This window comes from Procambarus clarkii, chromosome 28 (assembly GCF_040958095.1).
Source record: "Procambarus clarkii isolate CNS0578487 chromosome 28, FALCON_Pclarkii_2.0, whole genome shotgun sequence".
NCBI classification, from domain to species: domain Eukaryota; kingdom Metazoa; phylum Arthropoda; class Malacostraca; order Decapoda; family Cambaridae; genus Procambarus; species Procambarus clarkii.
Window position 1 is genome coordinate 34595330 of NC_091177.1, and position 17826 is coordinate 34613155.

The 17826-nt window shown below is 41.4% G+C and overlaps 1 protein-coding gene across 1 annotated transcript in view; it reads left to right on the plus strand.

Annotated features, from left to right (window-relative positions):
- Positions 1-1484: 1484 nt before the first annotated feature.
- LOC123755061 (luciferin sulfotransferase) overlaps positions 1485-17826 on the plus strand; it is a 61518-nt gene continuing 45176 nt past the window's right edge. Inside the window, exon 1 of the mRNA XM_045737524.2 lies at positions 1485-1640. Coding sequence (XP_045593480.1) covers positions 1615-1640 — 26 coding nt within the window. The 5' untranslated portion in view covers positions 1485-1614. The remainder of the gene's footprint in view (positions 1641-17826) is intronic.

Consider the following 17826-nt stretch of genomic DNA (forward strand, 5'->3'; position numbering starts at 1 on the left):
CCGTGACAGCTGACTAACACCCAGGTACCTATTTTACTGCTAGGTAACAGGGGCCTAGGGTGAAAGAAACTCTGCCCATTGTTTCTCGCCGGCGCCTGGGGTCGAACCCAGGACCACAGGATCACAAGTCCAGCGTGTTGTCCGCTCGGCCGACCGGCTCCCTGGATGGGACCAAAGAGCCAAAGCTCGAGCCTCACAAGCATTACTAGGTGAGTACAATTAGGTGAGAACAGATGATGTTGTTTTCGGGATGAATATTCGGTTGGTGATTCAGCTCATGGTCATAGTGTTGATTATTCTCAGCATTACTTGCATCTTCACGCTTGATAGCGTTTCTGATTGGAGCTTGTAAAGGTGTAATGGGGGCTTCGCTATTATTAGTGACTGGAGATGGAGGAGACAGTGCTTCCGAATTAGTCACAAAAGTGGACACAGATGATAATTAATGAATTGTGTTAGTAGGTCGTAGCTATAACTCAGTGGTGCTGAAGGTCCTGCCCAATGATATGCAGCATTCCAATATCTGACAATCTCCACAACATTTGTTGAGTATCCAATCTTTTTTGGAAGTTGGTTAGGGTTTGTTGCATTATATAAATATATACTTACTTTCGAACTGCTGCTTTCGACCAATTTTTATATCTTATGCAGAAAAAATACGAGCCTATTAAGCAGTACCACTCATCGTTAAGGAACAAACCCCTAGAAGAAGAAAACCTGGTGGGTTCATTTTCTCCCTTTTACAAAAACGCACTTGGGACTCTCTTAATTGTCTGAAGTGGGTACTTCAAAAATTGTGTACTATCTTCCCCTCACTCAAGTATGTTATCATCCTTGGGCGAAGTGGGGAAATTCCGTACATAGAGTATCTATGTGTGATAACAAAGTCAAGTCTTAAATAATCAGTTTATATTGATTGTATCCTACACGTTTCCACTGATATCTAAGTATTTCAACACTCTCAGTTAGTGGTTCATGCACTTGACATCCATTACACTTGGGACATGAAGGTCAATCACTTTCTCTCATGTTCGCAGATTATCAAACTTCGCCGCTAAGCAGCAGGTTCTATCCTTTTGCTAGTTCAAATTCTCGTTATCGACCACCTGTTTCTCTGTGTTGGTAAATCCTTCAAGGCAAGTTCAAAGCAGTAATTGAGTTTACTCCATTTAGTCAGTGGAATCCGCCACATGGCTAATTTCCCTATTGCTAATACTTTGTCTAAATATGTTTTATATCAACGTCACAGAACGAAACAATGAATTTAGGAGCCGTGAGATCTGCTACCTGGGTAACTCACATTATCTCCCTCACACTCTTTCCATATCTATCTCTCTTCACATCCTATTCATTTCTCTTTCGTCTTCTCTCCTCCTAGTTCCTCCATTTTCTTGCCTTTTCGAAGACTCTCTCTATCACTCCTTCCACTGTCCTCCTCGTACCCCACCTATCATCGTATCTTTTAAATCTTATGCACCGAGTATACTTATCATAGGGTCCTTCATAATAACCTTGTCTGCCATTACCACATCAACTCCGCTACTGCTACCTCACTCTCCACTCAGTCTGGACGCAGCTGCATCACGCTTATCACTGCCACTCTTCCACTTCATCATGGGAGACAAAACGACTGAAGAAAGGTATGTAGTACATGTATGACAACAGGAACTCGTCTGTATTTTTTGAGCTGTTTATACATGTGTAACATATGATTACGAGTATTAGTTGATTTGACACACAGTTTAGTGGTTTTATATATCTATTTAGTATAGTCTTGGTTACATCAGTCTGTTTGTTGGCAATGTAGCGAAGTGTCGTTGAAGTTTAGACGAAGCCTGGAGCAGAACAGAGAACTGAGTGAGGCTGGGGGTAGATAGCTCGGTAGCGGGGTGAGAGTCGATGATCCTGGCGCTCTGAATGCGGGCGAGTCAAAGAGCTTGTGCAGAGCGAGAGTGTGAAAGCTCGATGCGGCCTGAGTCAGGCTGTGTGCTCTGTGTCAAAGTTGCAGCATTTTATGAGGGTAGGAACTGTACACATCAAGTGTTATGTTATTATTGATGAATGTTGAAGATATGCACTAGTCACTTACATCCTTTACTCAACAAATATAGATGCCTTGTACAGATATTTATATTATCTCCACAGACAACCTTAATATTAATTTATTTCACTATAACAAGTGTTTGGATGACCACCACTAACCAGCAGCAGCAGACCGAGGAAGGGAGGGAGAGCACCGTATCAACTGGGTGTGGAAAAAGATTACCAGTTGCTTGCTTGCACCTCAGTCAGCTAGTCCTCTTGTGCATTCACAATGTCACTAATAAGATGAACAAAATTGCCCGAGCCTAGCTTAACCCACGAATAGAAAACGGGACACCACGTCAATTTTGTGAGCCTCTATGATTTATAGAACATGTTTCTTTGATGTTGAGAATTTTGATATAAAAATATTATCTATTATATGTGAGGACAGATGGCTTTAGTTGGAAAAATTTGGATAGAGGCTGACAATTTTAGTTTGGCAGGGATGCTCCATACAGCTGGGAGGTGTCTTTTGGCTGGGACGGTTTCCAGTTTCAGACCCCTATTTTTGTATAATTGGGTGGATGGAATCGGATGTGATGAAGGTTGGGTTCTCTGAAAACATTCGTGATTGCCAATATCTGTGCTCTTTGGTGAGACCGTTGGTTTACACATGCGAGAGGTGACCTGTTTCCATCCCGTGTCCACCAGCTTACCTGCGCGTAACCGTCCTACCCACCACTATCCACTGTCACCCCTCACTTTACCTTGCAAGCGCCACTGTTGTTCATACTAGCCGCCGCTTACGCCGCCGCCAGCTCAACCTGTTAATTTCACCAGCTCACCTGCACGTCTCACGTTAGTAACAACTAATTTTCACAACCCCTGACATTTGTAATTATCTATTTGTGACTACTAGGAGAGACTTTGTGACGGCCAATTTATACAGCCGGTCGGTACTCCGAATTCATGTTTGGTGAGACCACGACAGTCAGCCTTCCACACTAACCACCCCCTCCGTACCAGTCGCTAGCTCACCTGGCCATTGCACCCACAGGAGGCCAAACACTCAACCTGCCTCCACGCACCGGGAGAACTAGTCGATCCTACACACAAGCCATGTTGCTTCTTAAATACATTACCAGCAAATGTTAATTTTAGGATCTCTACCAACAGATAGTTGGATAGGCAAAGAAACGGTAATACAGGCAGTCAAGACTTAAAGAAAAAAAATAACTCTAGACAGATAGTTGGATAGGCAAAGCAACAGAAATACAGTCAGAGTCGGGATACAGAGACAAACAATCATCCCTCTAGACACATAGACAGACAGGAAGAGAAAATCACAGACACATATGGAAAGGGCCAAAATTCCTTATATAAAACCGACTCACTATCTGAACTTTCATCTCATTAAAATAATAGAGCAATATAATGTTTAAGACAGAAAATAGAGACAGAGCTATCCCAGAGGCTAGAGACCTATCCTAGACCCTATTTCTTGGTCCTGTCACGTACGATTTAACCAGGTCTCGCATTCATTGCATAATTCCTACACACGAGGTTTAGGGGATTTTATCATCATAGTTCTTAAAACCGCTTCTAGGTTCCTCTAAAGGTATACAACGCTTTAAAATTAGTCTAACCTTCAATACTTAACTAAATAGTCAAAAGCATCAATTGGAGCATCAATTGGGGAGTGAGGGGCATCAATGAGAGAGAGAGAGAGAGAGAGAGAGAGAGAGAGAGAGAGAGAGAGAGAGAGAGAGAGAGAGAGAGAGAGAGAGAGAGAGAGAGAGAGAGAGAGAGAGAGAGAGAGAGAGAGAGAGAGAGTGGGAGAGAGAGAGAGAGAGTGAGAGAGAGAGAGAGAGAGTGAGAGAGAGTGGGAGAGAGAGAGAGAGAGAGAGAGAGAGAGAGAGAGAGAGAGAGAGAGAGAGAGAGAGAGAGAGAGAGAGAGAGAGAGAGAGAGAGAGAAAGAGACAGACAGACAGAGAGAGAGAGATCGTGTCATGATTCAAAGTAATGCTTGGTAACTTTCTGTAAGAAAAGTAATGTAAGTAAATAATGCAAAGTAACTTTTCCTCGTAAATCATTGAACTTTCTGGCCTTGAAGTGAATAAAATAAAAATGTCTAGGGGTGAGTTAAAGTCGAATGAAAATTCCCCAGTTTACTGGGGCGAACTTATCTAGATGACACAGCTTTATATACACTTATATATATATATATATATATATATATATATATATATATATATATATATATATATATATATATATATATATATATATATATATATATATATATATATATATATATATGTCGTACCTAGTAGCCAGAACGCACCTCTCAGCCTACTATGCAAGGCCCGATTTGCCTAATAAGCCAACTTTTCATGAATTAACTGTTTTTCGGCTACCTAACCTACCTAACCTAACCTAACCTAACTTTTTCTGCTACCTAACCTAACCTAACCTATAAAGATAGGTTAGGTTAGGTTAGGTAGGGTTGGTTAGGTTCAGTCATATATCTACGTTAATTTTAACCCCAATAAAATAAAATTGACCTCATACATAATGAAATGGGTAGCTTTATCAGTTCATAAGAAAAAAAATAGAGAAAATATATTAATTCAGGAAAAGTTGGCTTATTAGGCAAATCAGGCCTTGCATAGTAGGCTGAAAAGTGCGTTCTGGCTACTAGGTACGACATATATATATATATATATATATATATATATATATATATATGTCGTACCTAGTAGCCAGAACTCACTTCTCAGCCTACTATGCAAGGCCCGATTTGCCTAATAAGCCAAGTTTTCATGAATTAATGTTTTTTCGTCTATCTAACCTACCTAACCTAACCTAACCTAGCTTTTTTTGGCTACCCAGCCTAACCTTACCTATATATATAGGTTAGGTTAGGTTAGGTAGGGTTGGTTAGGTTCGGTCATATATCTACGTTAATTTTAACTTCAATAAAAAAAAATTGACCTCATACATATTGAAAAGGGTAGCTTTATCATTTCATAAGAAAAAAATTATAGTAAATATATTAATTCAGGAAAACTTGGCTTATTAGGCAAATCGGGCCTTGAATAGTAGGCTGAGAAGTGAGTTCTGGCTACTAGGTACGACATATATATATATATAGATGTCGTACCTAGTAGCCAGAACGCACTTCTCAGCCTACTATTCAAGGCCCGATTTGCCTAATAAGCCAAGTTTTCTTGAATTAATATACTTTCTCTAATTTTTTTCTTATGAAATGATAATGCTACCCATTTCATTATGTATGAGGTCAATTTTTTTTTATTGGAGGTAAAATTAACGTAGATATGTGACCAAATCTAACCAACCCTACCTAACCTAACCTAACCTATCTTTATAGGTTAGGTTAGGTTAGGTAGCAGAAAAAGTTAGGTTAGGTTAGGTTAGGTAGGTTATGTAGTCGAAAAACAATTAATTCATGAAAACCTGGCTTATTAGGCAAATCGGGCCTTGCATAGTAGGCATAGAAGTGCGTTCTGGCTACTAGGTACGACATATATATATATATATATATATATATATATATATATATATATATATATATATATATATATATATATATATATATATATATATATATATATATATATATATATATATATATATATATATTAGTATATATTGGTAGCAGTCTTTCCTGTAGACATATATTATTAAATATGACCGAAAAAGTAAGATTAATAATTCTAACACGAATTTTCTCAATCTTTCGTACATTTCTTTTCACTGTTGGAGGTAAATCAAAAATCAATTCTCCAAAATTCATTTTTATTTCTAGTCTGACGCGACACGAGCGCGTTTCGTAAAACTTATTACATTTTCAAAGACTTTTAGTTTACAAATACACAACTGAATAGAACTTACGCATCTCCGATTTTATATCTACATTTGAGTGAGGTGGATAGGGTTAGGTGGCATTAATAGGGTATTAATTTCATCAACACAAGACAGAACAAGAGGTGGCATTAATAGGGTATTAATTTCATCAACACAAGACATAACACGAAACAATGGGTATTGAATAGAAGTGTTTGTAGAAAGCCTATTGGTCCATATTTCTTGATGCTTCTATATTGGAGCGGAGTCTTGAGGTGGGTAGAATATAGTTGTGCATTAATTGGCTGTTGATTGCTGGTGTTGACTTCTTGATGTGTAGTGCCTCGCAAACGTCAAGCCGCCTGCTATCGCAATATCTATCGATGATTTCTGTGTTGTTTACTAGGATTTCTCTGGCGATGGTTTGGTTGTGGGAAGAGATTATATGTACCTTAATGGAGCCCTGTTGCTTATGCATCGTTAAACGCCTAGAAAGAGATGTTGTTGTCTTGCCTATATACTGGGTTTTTTGGAGCTTACAGTCCCCAAGAGGGCATTTGAAGGCATAGACGACGTTAGTCTCTTTTAAAGCGTTCTGTTTTGTGTCTGGAGAGTTTCTCATGAGTAGGCTGGCCGTTTTTCTGGCTTTATAGTAAATCGTCAGTTGTATCCTCTGATTTTTGTCTGTAGGGATAACGTTTCTATTAACAATATCTTTCAGGACCCTTTCCTCCGTTTTATGAGCTGTGGAAAAGAAGTTCCTGTAAAATAGTCTAAAAGGGGGTATAGGTGTTGTGTTATTTGTCTCTTCAGAGGTTGCATGGCGTTTCGCTTTTCTTCTTATGATGTCTTCGACGAAACCATTGGAGAAGGCGTTGTTGACTAGGACCTGCCTTACCCTACAGAGTTCTTCGTCGACTTGCTTCCATTCTGAGCTGTGGCTGAGAGCACGGTCGACATATGCGTTAACAACACTCCTCTTGTACCTGTCTGGGCAGTCGCTGTTGGCATTTAGGCACATTCCTATGTTCGTTTCCTTAGTGTAGACTGCAGTGTGGAAACCTCCGCTCTTTTCCATGATTGTTACATCTAGAAAGGGCAGCTTCCCATCCTTTTCCATCTCGTAAGTGAAACGCAGCACGGAACTCTGCTCAAATGCCTCCTTCAGCTCCAACATCAGAACATCAACAACACCTCATCAACAGACCAACATCACCTCAGCACTGAAACAAGGATTATCAAGAAACTAACAAAATTAATTTTTTTTTTTTTTTTTTTTTTTTTTTTTTGAGATATATACAAGAGTTGTTACATTCATGTACAGCCACTAGTACGCGTAGCGTTTCGGGCAGGTCCCTGGAATACGATCCCCTGCCGCGAAGAATCGTTTTTTCATCCAAGTACACATTTTACTGTTGCGTTAAACAGAGGCTACAGTTAAGGAATTGCGCCCAGTAAATCCTCCCCGGCCAGGATACGAACCCATGACATAGCGCTCGCGGAACGCCAGGCGAGTGTCTTACCACTACACCACGGAGACTGTAAAATATGGATATGGAGATATGGAGGACCTATGGCAATTCCACGACCAAGAGATGGCTTCCTGAACCTTGCAGGAATTAACCTCACTGAGGACCAAGTCACTCTCCTAAATCTGGGCATAAACTGTCATGTTATGTCCAGACCGAGTGAGATGGCCCGGAAAGTAGAGTTGGAAATTCTGTTGGACGACATATTCGACCTCGAGACACAAAAGAAGGTCACTACCAAAGATACCTTACAAGCAGAACTTATTGCAGAAGGAGGAAAGAATCGAGGCAATTACAGAAGCACCATACTGTCCCCGGAGCTCAAAGCGGCAGCTAAAAGCCTTCGTGAGAACAAGGAGATAGTTGTCAGGAGAGGTGACAAGTCGCCAATATATGTCATTCTTAAAAAAGACGAATATCTGGCGAAACTGAACATCATACTCTCTGACCAAACTAAGTTCCAAAGGGTAACGAAGGACACTACAGCCGAATTAAAAGCAAAGGTCAACAAACTGATCGAAACTGTGAACGCCAAGAAATCCGGACTCCACCTGCCAAAGATCATTGGGGAATATAAACCTGGATATGCGTATGGAAATGTCAAGACACACAAGCCTGGAAACCCACTTCGGCCAATCATTAGCCAGATACCCACACCCACGTACAGACTGGCGAAGCGACTCAACGGCCTGCTGACTCCTTATGTCCCCTGCGCCTTCAGCCTGAAGTCTCCAAAGGAATTTGTTGACTTACTGCGGGGCACACGGGCCACAGGGATAAGAGCCTTGTTGGACGTAGAATCGCTGTTTACCAACGTACCTGTGGACGAGACAATCGGGATGATAGCCGACAGAGTGTATCGTGATCCAGCCTGTACTCCTCTTGACATACCAGAAAATATTCTGAGGAAACTACTCCAAGCTTGTACTAAAGAGGCACCCTTCTTGAGCCCGGATGGGCACATGTATAAGCAAGTAGATGGGGTCGCCATGGGTTCTCCCCTAGGTGTCCTGTTTGCAAACTTCTACATGGGTACCATCGAGCAAAAAGTCTTAGTCGACATGAACATGAAACCGGCCATATACTGCAGGTATGTTGACGACATTTTTACACAGGTACCTGATGTCAGACATCTGCAGGAGTTGAAGGAGGCATTTGAGCGGAGTTCCATGCTGCGTTTCACTTACGAGATGGAAAAGGATGGGAAGCTGCCCTTTCTAGATGTAACAGTCATGGAAAAGAGCGGAGGTTTCCACACTGCAGTCTACACTAAGGAAACGAACATAGGAATGTGCCTAAATGCCAAAAGCGACTGCCCAGATAGGTACAAGAGGAGTGTTGTTAACGCATATGTCGACCGTGCTCTCAGCCACAGCTCAGAATGGAAGCAAGTCGACGAAGAACCCTGTAGGGTAAGGCAGGTCCTAGTCAACAACGGCTTCTCCAATGGTTTCGTCGAAGACATCATAAGAAGGAAAGTGAAACGCCATGCAACCTCTGAAGAGACAACCAACACAACACCTATACCCCCTATTAGACTATTTTACAGGAACTTCTTTTCCACAGCTCATAAAATGGAGGAAAGGGTCCTGAAAGATATTGTTAATAGGTACGTTATCCCTACAGACAAAAATCAGAGGATACAACTGATGATTTACTATAAAACCAGAAAAACGGCCAGCCTACTCATGAGAAACTCTCCAGACACAAAACAGAACGCTTTAAAAGAGACTAACGCCGTCTATGCCTTCAAATGCCCTCTTGGGGACTGTAAGCTCCAAAAAACCCAGTATATAGGCAAAACAACAACATCTCTTTCTAGGCGTTTAACGATGCATAAGCAACAGGGCTCCATTAAGGAACATATAATCTCTTCCCACAAACAAACCATCGCCAGAGAAATCCTAGCAAACAACACAGAAATCATCGATAGATACAGCGATAGCAGGCGGCTTGACGTTTGCGAGGCATTACACATCAAGAAGTCAACACCAGCAATCAACAGCCAATTAATGCACAACTATATTCTACCCACCTCAAGACTCCGCTCCAATATAGAAGCATCAAGAAATATGGACCAATAGGCTTTCTAAATTAACTTCTATTCAATACCCATTGTTTCATGTTCTGGCTTGTGTTGATGAAATTAATACCTTATTAAATACCACCTCACCCCATCCACCTCACTCAAATGTAGATATAAACAAAATCGGAGATGTTCTATTCTATTCAGTAAGTTCTATTATATATATATATATATATATATATATATATATATATATATATATATATATATATATATATATATATATATATATATATATATATATATATATATATATATATATATATATACATGTTCACAACTAAGTTACAATCAAATAGTTCAATGCACAAGTCAAGCAGCTCGATGTCACTAAGTAAAGATTACTTAATAACATTGGTACACTAGACGGCTGAAGACTGGCTGTTAAGCTGTGAACATGATGAGTATTGACTTCCCACAACTACAGTGGGGAATAATGTCTCAGCATAAACATCAATAATACAAATTAATGAAGTATTGCTTTGCCTTCAGAAAACGAAGTCCTAACTGGACAAGCTAGTAGCAAAATCTATCAAACTATCTATCATTGCCAGTCCACAAGGACTGGCAATGACAAATCCAAAAACTCATCAATTTACGTTAGAGTCAACACTGATGGACAAATGCAAAAATCTATTACTTGTCTTCAAAAGTTAGAGTACACAATGTCTCAGAAATCTGAGAGAGTCAGGAATTGCATTTCAAAAGTTAAATCCACAAACCATGAAATTTGCCTAAGTTTTGAATGTCCTCTCCAGAGTTAAAATTCACACAGGCACCGGAAATGACAATGTCCCCAAACGGCTCAAATACAAATATAAGTCGTCTCACCAAAAGTTACACATATGAATCAAGTGACAACACTATACAAACTCTGATCCACACTAATAATACACTTCTTACATTTTCAAGTAAAAAGCTCAAAAGATATATATACAAATATCTTTTGAAGTAATATACTCAAGAGAATACACACACACACGTGTGACCCCCTACATCCTGAGAGACCAGAGAGGCAACCGCTGGGTGACACCAATGGTCAACACACAGTACCAACACTGCACATCTATATACCTAAAAATATGTTGTTAAATATGACTGAAAAGGAAAAATTAATAATTCTAACAGGAATTTTCTCAATATTTCTTATGTTTTTTTTACTGTCGATGGTAATTGAAAAATCAAATCTCCAAAATTCCTTTTTATTTCTAGTCTGACGCGACGCCTGAACGCGTTTCGTAATAACTTATTACATTTTCAAAGACTTTAGTTTACACACACAACTGTAACCTGTAAACACACACAAATACATCTATATTTATTCTCGCATTTGGGTGAGGTGATATGATACAAAAGTTTTGGGTGAGGTGATTGAAATTTACACAAGATAGAACACGAACCAATGGGTATAAAAACATAAGAATGGAAGTAACTGCAGAAGGCCTATTGGACCATAGCATCAACACTTCATTTTGATACTTTAATATTGGTTCGGAGTCTTGAAGTGGGTAGAATACTGTTGTGCATTAATTGGGTTTTGATTGCTGGTGTTGACTTTTTGATGTGTAGTGCCTCACAGGTTTCCAGCCTCCTGCTATGGTTGTATCTATCGAAGATTTCTGTGTTGTTTGTTAAGATTTCTCTGGTGATGGTCTGGTTGTGGGAAGAGATTATATGTTCCTTGATGGAGCCCTGTTGTTTATGCATTGTTAATCGCCTGGAAAGAGAAGTTGTTGCCCTGCCTATATACTGAGTTCTTTGGGGCATACAGTCTCTAAGTGGGTATTTGAAGACAGACGACGTTGGTTTCCATCAAGGCATTATGCTTGGTGTCTGGAGAGTTCTTCATGAGTAGGTTGGCAGTTTTTCAGGTTTTATTGTAAATCGTTAATTGAATTTTGTCTGTAGGGATAACGTTCCTGTCAACAATATCTTTCAGATAAGTACAATTAGGTAAGTACGTTACCCCAACACCTCCACACCTTCACCACCTCCACATCTTCACCCCCCTTCCTCTAACGCCTCCACACCTTCACCACATTCCTCCAACACCACTACCACCAACCACAACTATCAACCACTGCCAACCCACCAATACCATCACCACCCTGCCAACTCCACCCCACCACTACCAACCCACCAACACCACCCAACCACTGGCAACCCACCACTGGCAACTCACCAACACCACCCCCACCACTGGTAACCTACCAACACCACCCCACCACTGGTAACCTACCAACACCACCCTACCACTGTCACTCCACCAACACCACCCTGCCAACGCGACCCCTCCACCGCCAACCCACCAGCACGCATAAAATTGTTGATGCAGTCACAGCTGAGAGCCCCCCTGTGATACCTACTTATCTACTTATCATTTGTGGCCCCTCTGGCGACCGAGTGGCCATGAAGCTGACCTTTATCACCATAGCTGAGACGGACTTTGTAGCAACGCAATGGATTGAGTGCTTTGGATTCAAGATTCCACCTGTCCTGATCAAGTAGGAGTGCTATTATGATCTACAGCAATGCTTCAAGTGTTACAAGTATACACACTCCACCAATAAATTTCTTGAACGCATCACCAAGTGCAGCTCTGCGCCGAAGACTACCTTTACTTCATTTGCAAGGTTGATTCCAACATTGTCTGCTCTGTGATGGTGACCATCCTGTTGTTTCATATTATTGCCCACGTCAACAGGAGGAAATACAGAAAATTGCTGATATGAGGAGACCTTATTCAATCACCAGCAACGCCATTTCAGCCAGCGCACGCGCCAACTCTCCCGACTCCACCAACCAATCAGAAGATTTGCCTGTTCTGCCAGGCGGTGACTCCCGGCCTCGGACCTCACAGCCTCCTCATTCTGGGCCCAACGTCCAATCAGCAGCCCAGTCTTGACCTACTTCAGAGGCTAGTCTGATACCTGCTCTGCTGCTCCCTGTTGAGAGGATTACTGGGTCTGACAACTGCATGTTCGTCACAACTCTCAACACGCTATATGCTGCAAAAGACATATAGCGTTCAGAGTTCCTGAGACAATGCTTCCTGCAGGACACGTGCCTTCATCATCAACAGAAACTGCCTCGGCAGCTGCTCAGCCTACAACACCTGCTGCTAACCCTCCATCTTACCCTGCAGAGGAAGACGACTCATTAGAAGATCCTACTGTTCCCTGTAGATCCTAAGGAACATACATCTTTCCCTGTAGAGGCTGCAGACCTTTCAGTTCCAGACGACTATCCTGATGAACCCATGTTGTTCTACATCGAAGACGCCGGCAACATGCAAGCTACCCCAGAAGAAAAACGCTCCCACATTCTGACTTGGAACCAGGAGCATGAGGAAGATCTAAAGAAAGGCAAGAGGAAGAAGTAGTACACTGATGCGCCCACAGTCCGTTACCAGTCGGATGTGATCCTACTCCTCCCGCACTTTATTAAACCCAAATGCTATGTTAAATATCAGAAACACGCCGCAAAGATTTTAGGAAAATGTCACAGCACTTACGAGAACGAGCAGGCGCCCCAACGGAGCCAGCCCACACCAAAACCTGTGACTACAATACCTTCACGGAGCCCTGCGCTAGTACACGCACAAGTACAAAGATACAGGACAAGATTTGGTGAGCTCGTAGTTGACTTACCTGGCACAGGAGCGGGGCTGTAACTGGTGTGGCTATTCGCATAACGCTTGCTTATATTTGGATTTGGAAACTACACTTCAGCTTCCTCCAATAGGATAGAAAGAATGTTACCTGTAATTAGGGAAAGAATTTCAGTAGCTATAATTAGTGCTAATTAGTTTGTCATTAAGGTAATGAGAGATTGAAGCGAGTATAAGGTTTACTCTCTACAGATCTGCCAGTACAGCTGGAGAGACACTAATGTCATAAGCTGGAGTTTTTACGGTAGCCGAAGTGGCTTTTGTGGCTGTTTTCTAGAAGAGTTCCTTCGCAATAGTGAATGTTGGTAGGCCGGTTGCAGCATAGAGTATGTTAAAAATTCGGACGAATTCATTGTAGTTTGAGCCTGCCATCTTCTCAGTCAGGTGCATGAGTGCGTAAACAGTACTGTTAACGATGATGGAGCAGGTATCGAAGGTTGGCTTGATGCTTGGCCGGAATGTGGTGGTAGCGGCTGATAGGTTGGTGACTTGTTGATGGTCTGGGAGCGGGGTCTCCATTGGCTTGCAGGATGTGCGGTAGCTGCTCTTCCCGGAAGCTCAGGGAAAAAGTTGGCTTGCACGTTGAAAGATGTTGGGTGACGAGCGGTGGACATCATCTTGATTTTTTGGATTCTGGTAGGGCACTCAATGGACACAGCAGTATGTTCACCAGAGTAGTAAAAGCAGTGAGGAGATTCGGCATCACAGATCTTGAAGTGATGATCCACGGCACATTTGCTGAACTTTTGGTCCTAGAGAGTGCACTTTTTCGTGAAGTGATCGAAGCTGTAGCACTTAAAACATTGACCAAGTCGAAAATAACGTTCATTGGCGATCTGGTGACGTGTGGTAGCAATGCCAAAGCATCAGAAGGCGTTGTGAGCAGCAAACAAAAGTAGCTTCTTCTGGTGATGGCGATTTATGGTGGCGAGGTGGGTGTCAGTTTCAGTGACTGTGACAGCAGTCAATGAAGAGTTCTGTTCGTTCCTTCTGTCTCTTTCCGATATAAGAAACCACGCTGGGAGTGAGGTCTGACCTAGAGTAAAGTGCTCAAAATCTGCGCTAGCTCGCCTCCCTTCAGATTCATCATCGGAGGAGGATATCTCTGAGGAAACACAGTCTACTGTATCCAAACCTAATTACAACCCTAAGGGCTTCCTTCTTGACACCACACCCTTCAACCCTAACGAAATTGCTGTGTCAACAAGAAGTAAGATCGCAACCAACAAAAAGAACAAGACCAAGAACGAAGGTCCAGCCAAAATCAATTAAGCCTGAAGAAATGACCCAAGAATGAAGAAGGAAGTGACACCATCGACCACCATTACTAACTAGCATCAACTACCTTCAATTACCATCAACTGTGAGCTGCTTGCTTACCAGCTCTATGGATCTTTTTAAGTTCAAGAACAACACAAAGTTAACTCACCACTCCACCTCCCCTCAAGCCCTTGCACAGCCCTTTCCAGCGCACACCCTGCGAACCACTCCGCCTCTCGCCGAACAAAAAAAAAATTAAATCAAGAAAAACATTTGATGCCAACCCACGGTGGATAGGCCACCAAATATTTTGGCCTTATTCCACTCTCCACCACTGCCACTCACCACTCTCCACCACTGCCACTCTCCACCACTGCCACTCTCCACCACTGCCACTCTCCACCACTGCCACTCACCACTCTCCACCACTGCCACTCACCACTCTCCACCACTGCCACTCTCCACCACTGCCACTCTCCACCACTGCCACTCTCCACCACTGCCACTCACCACTCTCCACCACTGTCACTCACCACTCTCCACCACTGTCACTCACCACTCTCCACCACTGCCACTCACCACTTTCCACTACTGCCACTCACCACTCTCCACCACTGTCCTTCACTATCAACACCCATACTACCCCTCCACCATCAACACCCACAACACCACCACCTACATCACCTCTCCACCATCATCACCCAACAAAACTCATCCTCCCCCATCACTACACATATCACCCGCACCACCACCACCACCCCAACACCGCCGACACCCACTTCACCCCTTTACCACCACCCACACCACCTCTCCACCATCACAACCACTCACACCACCCATCCACCACCACCCCTCCACCATCAACATCCACACCACCACTCCATCATCAACATTCACACCACCCCTTCACCATCAACACCCACACCACCTTTCCACCACCACCTCCCTCACCACTCATCCACCACCACCACCTCTCCATCACCAACACCCACACCACTCGTCTACCACCACTACGACCCACACCACCCCTCCACCACCCCCACCACCCCACCCCTACCACCACCTCCCCTCCACCATGACAACCATCCTTCTTTTGGTTCTTTTATTATCTTATATACTGTTAGTGAATACCTCTTCAACGGTTCTTTGGAATTGTGTTGTGGGGGAAGAATTAGTTCTACCATATAATAACCCTAAATGTTTCGAAGGAATAAAATTAATATTACAGAATCAGAGAACCAGTAGCTTATGGATCACATATAATAAATGCATAAATGAAATTACATAGATTTAGAGAAATGGACTGTAATATTTCTATTAAATCAGAACTAACAACATACACATCACAAATTGTGGGAAATAAATAATATAAATTTAATATACTTCTAATAATGAAATAATGCATTCAGAAATATTAAATTCAATAAGAAAACTGGTCAATTAGCTAACTTCAATGTGGAAGCAGAAACGGCATTGCTGCCAGAGATGAACATAGACAGCGTCTGGCAGCTTTTACCCATATATTCCTGTCTGAGTCAGCAGTCCCTAGCGACACGTAAACATGCAGGTAGAAACACATCTCTCTCGTAGTTAACTCCATGCTGAAAGGCAAATCTTATATAATTTCCACTCCAAACTGTCTACTCATACATTTAATCACATAATCTAAGTGGGTTGGGGGTAAAAAAAAGCTCTCACGTGGTTTATAGGAATATCCGGCGGCGTAACGACAGGACAATAATTAGATTTCAGAATAATGGCCAAAATTACAGAATCTATAAATACTGTCCTGCCGAACACGGTGTTTATAAACTGTGGAAGTTGTGTGATCAACCAGAAACTCGTAGATAGATGGATGCTCCCAAATACGATCGATAACAAGTGGACTACTCCAAAACACCTCAGTCCGAAATCAATGATGGCGGCTGTTTCCCCCGAGCTCCCTCCTCGATTTCTGGTGCATGTGCACTCACGTCGAATGTTGAAACGTAGGAAATTGTCATAATATTTTACTCAATGTTCCAAAGGGATGCAGATGTTCTTGAAATTAATTTATATCGAAATAAGGGTTTTATAAGACAGCAAATTATTTCTCGTGGTACAAATCATTTAATTTAAATGACGTTAAATGAACGAGAATATCGAGAGTGGAAATTAAGTTTATTGCTTTATTTACCGGAACAGCTGATCGTGACTGTATAAAATATTTCCAGTAAACAACTATATATTTTATTAACTAGAAGTAAATCTATTACTAATCTATAATCCTTAATAAAAAAAACGTAAAATGAGACTGGATTCAATTTGATGCATAAATATGTGGAAATTCTTCCCTCTGGCTGGGTGGCTGACGCAACTTCCCGGCCAAAATTTCTAGAAGGGATCTGACATGCTATGCCTCAATTCTATAATTTTAATATCTCTATTCTACTGGTTAGTTGTGTTAGTAAATTATAATGTCTAGTACAAGAACTACCTCTTATCGTATTAGAGGTTAGTATTTAAGTGTTGGAAATTTCCAACATAACTTCGGGGCAAGAAACTACGGGTCACAGTTCATGATTCAGTACTGGCGTATCTGTTACTCTTCCTGAAATTGTATTCATTACTTGTTAGTTAGTTAGTACATTAGAATGTACATGATGGATGACCCGTATCTGTGAAAAAGGTATGAAACTAAGTCATCATGGGAACATCAATTAAATGTTGAAAATATAACTCATAATGTCTTCTTAGATCAAAAAATCTCTAAGATCTACAGCAAAATCAATGATTGGGGTCGCAATGACTTGTAACGATTAAGTTACTTGGTCACTGAATTGTTTCTGTAGACTCAAGAAGTCTTCTCAACATCAGATGGCTATCATCTGCATTTATGCAGAATGAAAATCCAGTTTAAGTTTTAATTTTACATTGTTATGCATCAGTTAAAGAATTTAAAGTATTAGTCATTATGTCATTCAAAATCAAGTTGACTTCGAATCTTCAGTGAGGTCACTGTCTAGGGTCCCAGTGACTTGTGACTGTTGAGTTACTAGACACTAACTCATCACTGAAGAGTCATGATCTCCTCAACCTCAAATAAGGAATTATCTGCACTTAAGCAGAATTAAATATGGCCTAAATTTGCACTGTGGTGCAATAGTCATTTTAGACTATTTCATAGTATAAGTTTCTAACCTAGCTAGATTTTATTTAATATTAGAGAACTGAGTATGTTCATTCGTTAAAATTAAGGATGACTGAATCGACGGTGAAATTAGTAATTTGGTCATTATGACTTGTAGCTAGTTGATGTACAACTCACAGGCTTGTCACTGAAGACTCATTAATTCATCCTCAACTTTAAATGAGGGATTATTTTAATTTATCATCATTTCTTTAAATCA